We start from the raw sequence: 5402 nt of genomic DNA, 5'->3' as shown, positions 1-5402 counted from the left end.
ATCGAATGACTGTTGATACAAAAGGAGGCACATGAAGTTAACGGTCAGGAAAACCAGCTGAGTGTAGAAGGGTTTGTGTTTGCTAGCGCGTCTTTAGCGCGGATTGCAATTCTTATTGCAGCCTGCAGGGTTATGCGAGAAACATACGGAGGGACGCGGTCGTTGAGCTCCGCCGCCCCACATTGCATGACACGTTAAAATCAACTAGAATCGCCACCATCAATTTGATATCAAAATCACTTAAATCGAGATTTAAGTGGATATTTCGACATTAATCTCGTCATGGTAAAAAAAAAAAAGGAAATCATCATGGTGTCCCTAATGCGCCGTACGTCGTTTTCATAACTATCAATGATTTGTGCATTAATTAAGAATTCGGTCTGGACTCTGAAAATATTTAGTTGTATATTTATTGGAATTAAATGTCAACTTAAATACAATACAAAATATCTCATTTTATAAATTATTTCAGTGATGGAGACATGCAATGCCACCCAGTGCAAATAACTGGCATCAAGCCAAAATACACAAAACAAACAATATTTTGACAGGATAAACATTTGGCCTATCTGTTGCTTAAAAACTAAATACTGAAACAGTCTGAGCCTGTCAGACATAAAACCTTATTCTGATCTGATGCAGATTCTGTTTGGAGAGAACAGTTATGTTCCTATTCCTGCTGTTCGCATCCATAACCTGTTCACAAATGAAGAGTGATGCAACAATAGAGTTTCACACTTAAAGTACCTTCATCTGAGTCATTCAACTAAACAGCGTGATGTTGTGTAGCGTGATTGCGTGGGACTCAGGACCCCAAAAATGGCAGTTAACAATTTTGCATTGCATGTGACTGTTCACAGTTCAAGAGGAACTGCCAACAAATTATTACTAAATGTTAATTTGATCGCATATTGTCACAAGTGTTCTTCAAGTGGGCTTCTCAGGCCTGCAGGCCGGAGGCGTCTGAACACTTGAGGAGATCATACTTGATGTAGCCAACACGGTTGACCTGGCGACGAGAATTCATACGCCAGTAGAAGCGATCACGGCAGAAGTAAATGTGACCTAGAGTTGAAGAGATTCAGATTGACATGTAAGATGTAGAAAACTTTTTAAAGTACTTCAAATAATGGCTGAAACTATTCAGATATTTACCTTTGTACAGGAAAACATCGTGGACATCACTGGGAACTCCGCCGAAGACCGTGTCAGTTGTCCGAGGATATCCTCTGTCCATCTTGAGAGTTGTCACATCAAGCCTGGTAGCATGAAATACAATATAATGACCATTATTGTTTAATACAGGCAAAGAAAGTGAGTTTCTCAGAAAGTCTTCGGAAATTATGGTCGATATAACATATTCCTGCATGTAAATATTGCTTGTATACCATTCTTCTTGTATATTGTTGCCTAGCATATATATTTTTAGCATTTTGTACTTTTGCACATTTATAAAAATTGTTGGCGTTTGCTGCTGCTGGAAGTGCAATTTCCTGAGGGAACCTTCCCGAGGGATTAATAAAGTTCTTATTCACCCATCCATCTATCAATCAGAGGTTTGCCTGTTTTTGTTATGTTTGCAGGTTTTCTTCAACCACCATGTTTGCACCCAAGCATAAAGGTTCAGTGCCCAGCGAATCTCACCTCCAGTAGTTCTCCCCGTTGAAGAGCAGGACTTTGCTCCCCTTTCTCTGCACGGATCCCTCCACCGTCTGAACACTGCTCGGCAGGCCCAGCTTCTCGATGCTGCGGGGTCCAAGTACCTTCTTGCCAGTGTACACCCAGAACTGAGTTCCTTTGAACACAATTGGAAACATTTATGTTAATGCAGGGGGCAGGATAGTGTAGTGGCTACTAGTGCTACAATCCCAGCCATAAGGTGCTTGGTTTGATCCTCAATGTCCGCAGCCTACCTCTGTGGGCAACCTTGAACAAAATGCTTAACCCCTCCTTACTCCTCAGTGCAATGTATCTTCTTCACTTTGATTGAGGTAAGATAAAGGTGGCTGCTAAATAATTAAATATAACTGCAATTGATTTATGTGTTCCATTAACTGAGGGAAGATCGCTCACCTGCAAAGAAGTACATCTTTTTGGTTTCCGGGTCCTCAAAGGCAGAGTCAATCTTAGCTGGCAGGGCCGGCCACCCCTCAGAAATAGCAAATGGACCCTTAGCCTTATCGCTGTTGGTCTTTTTCCAGTAATATCTGATGGAGAAAATATTATTATTAAAAGTTAGAACAAAGGCCCCGCAATTTCCAATGTATGTTTTCTTTCCTGAACGTAGACAGACAGATACATTGCGTTTTGACCTACCCATCCTTGAAGAAGTGCAGCACATTCCCAATCTCAGTGATTGCGTCAAAGGTCGTGACCTGACAGACATCATTGTCTGGATCTACAGGTGTCGGTGTGGTGGTTGTTGTTGGTCTGGTGGTCGTCGTGGTGATGGGACCCGGGGGACTGGGGTGCGGGCCGGTTTTAGGTCCTGGGGAAATACAATTTTAGAATTAGAGGATAATGTTTGCTTGTCATCGAAGTTGCAATATTTTATTGAGAACTATACTGAATGATTTTTTGTTTTTATTACTTACCGTAGAGATACTGAATGCCTTCAACGTCGTCCTCATTTAGGGAAAAGTTCTCAATGAATCTGTACATGGGAAACATAAGTGCGTCTCTGACTTTGGAGTGGTCCAGGCCCAGGGCATGTCCAAACTCGTGGGCTGCTACCAGGAACAGACTGTACCCTGGGGGCAGAAAAAGAGCCACTTAAAATTAAGAAATCATCATTCAACATTCAATCTGTCATCTTATAAGAAGAAGACTCAGTGTTGCATTAATAGTCTTTTTTTTTTTTACTCACCTTGGTCAGGACAGAATCCCCATTTGGTGTCGGTGTCAAAGTTATCAGTGGTGGCACACCATAGCCTTCCGTCATTGCGTCCCTCGCTAGTGCAGGAGTCGTACGAATTCCCCTGGAACTGGAAGGGGAAGCGACAAGACTCGCCCTCTGAATTTCCTCCGACCACAGCCGTTTCTGGTGGAGCAAAGAAATTCAATTGTACAATTTTAAAAAAGTAGAAGAGGAAAAAGACAATGTGCTGTGTGGGCAGTAATTCATCGATCATACACCAGGCAAAGGTTGGCTACTCACCACGACTGGGGCAAAATCCAAATTTCATGTCGTTGTCAAAGTTGTCAGTGGTGGAACACCAGCGGTAGCCGTCACTACGGCCCTCCGTGGTGCAACTATCGTACGTCTCCCCAAGAAATACGAAGGGAAATACGCATGGTTTGTCATCGCTGTTGCCTCCGAACGTGTACAAAACTGCCAGGAGTAAACAGGAACGGATGGGAAATGATTATCGATGTTGTCAGCAATCCCCGTGCCCCCAGATAGCTTCATTTTTAAGAGGCCATGTCATGGCCCTCAATATAAATTGTCGATCTTACGTTCACTGGGGCAGAAGCCAAACTTCTTGTCCGTTCCGAAGTCGGCTGTAGTGGAACACCATGGCAGGTTGTCGGAGCGTCCGTCCGTGGTACAGCTGCTGTACGACTTTCCGAGGAAGGTGAAAGGGAAGTGGCACAAAGCTCCCTCTGCATTGCCGTACAACGTCTTCACAACTTGTGTGGGAAAGAGGGAAGACAGAAAATAAATAGCTAGATTTTATTGCCATTAATGAAGTGACCACTAGGGGGAGGTGTTCGGTTAAATACAGCAGGGGATGTGGAAGTCGGTTCCCTCATGGAGTAATAAAGGCCTTCGTGTTCCTACCTGTCCCTTGGCCTAGGGTCCAGATCTCATCATCGTCAAAGTGGGCGTCACCCTGGATCCCTTCGCCGGGGGGGTAGGCGTGGGCCAAGAGGCCGTCCTTTCCGTCAAATGGATACGGGTCCCCATGATCTACAAAGACAATTGTATGAAATAGTATATCAGAACAACTCATTTTCAAATATTCAGAATTCATCATGGTAAGGATTGAAAGAGATTTGACCTACTGGCTTTCCCGAAGGATATCATGATATCGGCGGTTCCGTCAAATAGACGGGTAAAGGTGAGAGGAGTCACGTCACTCCACACCTTGAAGGCCCTGGCGAAGGCGTCGTCGGTCAGGGAGGGTGCCATATCAGGGGAGTAGTTCAGGATCCTAAATAGGAGACAGCCATGTATTCATTAACATCACTCCTAGGCAATGGCTATGTGGGACAATGGTGTATACAAATGTATCTGGATACTGTTATGTAATCTACGGCACCGCATGGCAGAAGTATTGAAGCATCACCATGGTTATTTAAAACTCCCTTTCAGCAATCCAAACTGTCACTTCCTGTCCCTATTCCGCCCACCTGTAGGTGACGTCGTTGTGGTCCCATTTGAGGTCTCCGTCGAAGGACTGGTAGCTGCGAATGTCTGGGACCCCACAGCGGGGGCGTTTCATGGTGTCCAGCGTGGTCTTGTCCAGCAGTCCGGTCTCCTCCAGACCCATCCGCTTCTGCAGCGTCTTCAGAGCTTTGGACGTGGACACGAGGGACTGGAAGCCGCTGCGCTGCAGAGTCTCCAAGTAGCCAAACCTCTTCAGGTATTTCTGGTGGTTGAGAACACAAATACACATGCAAATTAGTACAGGGAGAGCTCACTGCATATCAAAAATATGTTTTGACATTGGTGATCTAAATTCAAGGCTTCGCCGCCTCGATGGCCGATGCTTTTTTTGGGGTAAAAGCTGATCTATCCTTAAACAAGTGATCATGCCATCTGCTACTTACATCTGCCATCTCCACGTCAGTCATGTTTTTGATGACATCTCCCGGGAAGGTGACGAACACAGACTTGATAGGAAGGCTGAACGTCTCCATTGTGCACATCCCCAAAACCAGCAACGCTATCGCAGTGGACCTCATGTTGAGGTCAAAACAATCTGAGCTGTGGCTGGAAAGAACTCAGGCAGAGAGGAGCAGATCCACTAAAAACTAAAACACCCAGCAGTGTAAACTATCTCAATGTGTTGGCTTCTCTCCTTTGTTTTGACGATGGTGAGTGTTGTTCTCCTTTGTGCACTCCTAGCGCAGCACTGCTGTATTTATGCACCATAGAGTCTTAGTCACTAGACCTCATCCCCTCTTACACCCAACCTCAGACCTCCCCTTTAGAAACGTAGATTGATACACAGGAGTGGGGAACTTCCAAACTGTCCCAATTTAGCCTTTCACAAGAGCCCAATGAAGTGTGATTGTTTTGTTCTCTTTTTGTTCAAATTTATAGGTGGTGGATGGTTAGTAAGTGGTTCATCTAATTACAGTCACTAAAACAAATGGTTCACTTCAAACTGGCAACAGTATTGACACATGGAATGGTTTGGTTAAAATCCCTGTTAAACTTTGTATGCATGTATCAA

The 5402-nt window shown here is 44.5% G+C and overlaps 1 protein-coding gene across 1 annotated transcript; it reads right to left on the bottom strand.

The window, feature by feature from the left end:
- Positions 1-435: 435 nt before the first annotated feature.
- Positions 436-5073, bottom strand: LOC115547990 (matrix metalloproteinase-9). Its single transcript, XM_030362542.1, has 13 exons — positions 4774-5073; positions 4354-4592; positions 4006-4154; positions 3782-3910; positions 3457-3630; positions 3158-3331; positions 2867-3040; positions 2595-2750; positions 2317-2488; positions 2074-2207; positions 1645-1795; positions 1156-1259; positions 436-1065 (listed from the first exon to the last, which is right to left on the bottom strand). The coding sequence occupies exons 1-13, from the start codon at positions 4906-4908 to the stop codon at positions 941-943; spliced, it is 2016 nt and encodes a 671-aa protein (XP_030218402.1). The 5' UTR covers positions 4909-5073; the 3' UTR covers positions 436-940.
- Positions 5074-5402: the final 329 nt, after the last annotated feature.

The sequence above is a fragment of the Gadus morhua genome, chromosome 1 (assembly GCF_902167405.1).
Source record: "Gadus morhua chromosome 1, gadMor3.0, whole genome shotgun sequence".
In the NCBI taxonomy this organism is placed as follows: Eukaryota; Metazoa; Chordata; class Actinopteri; order Gadiformes; family Gadidae; genus Gadus; species Gadus morhua.
The sequence above is the reverse complement of the archived record's forward strand: the minus strand, read 5'-3'. Positions and strand labels throughout refer to the sequence as shown.

Bases quoted from the DNA above. Each gene is read 5' to 3' on its own strand.
- LOC115547990 (XM_030362542.1), bottom strand. From the start codon at position 4,908: ATGAGGTCCACTGCGATAGCGTTGCTGGTTTTGGGGATGTGCACAATG. The intron at 3,332-3,456 runs GTAAGATCGACA...TACTCCTGGCAG, and splicing joins TGGCTTCTGCCCCAGTGAAC to TTTTGTACACGTTCGGAGGC. The intron at 2,751-2,866 runs GTGAGTAAAAAA...TTCTGCCCCCAG, and splicing joins GGGATTCTGTCCTGACCAAG to GGTACAGTCTGTTCCTGGTA.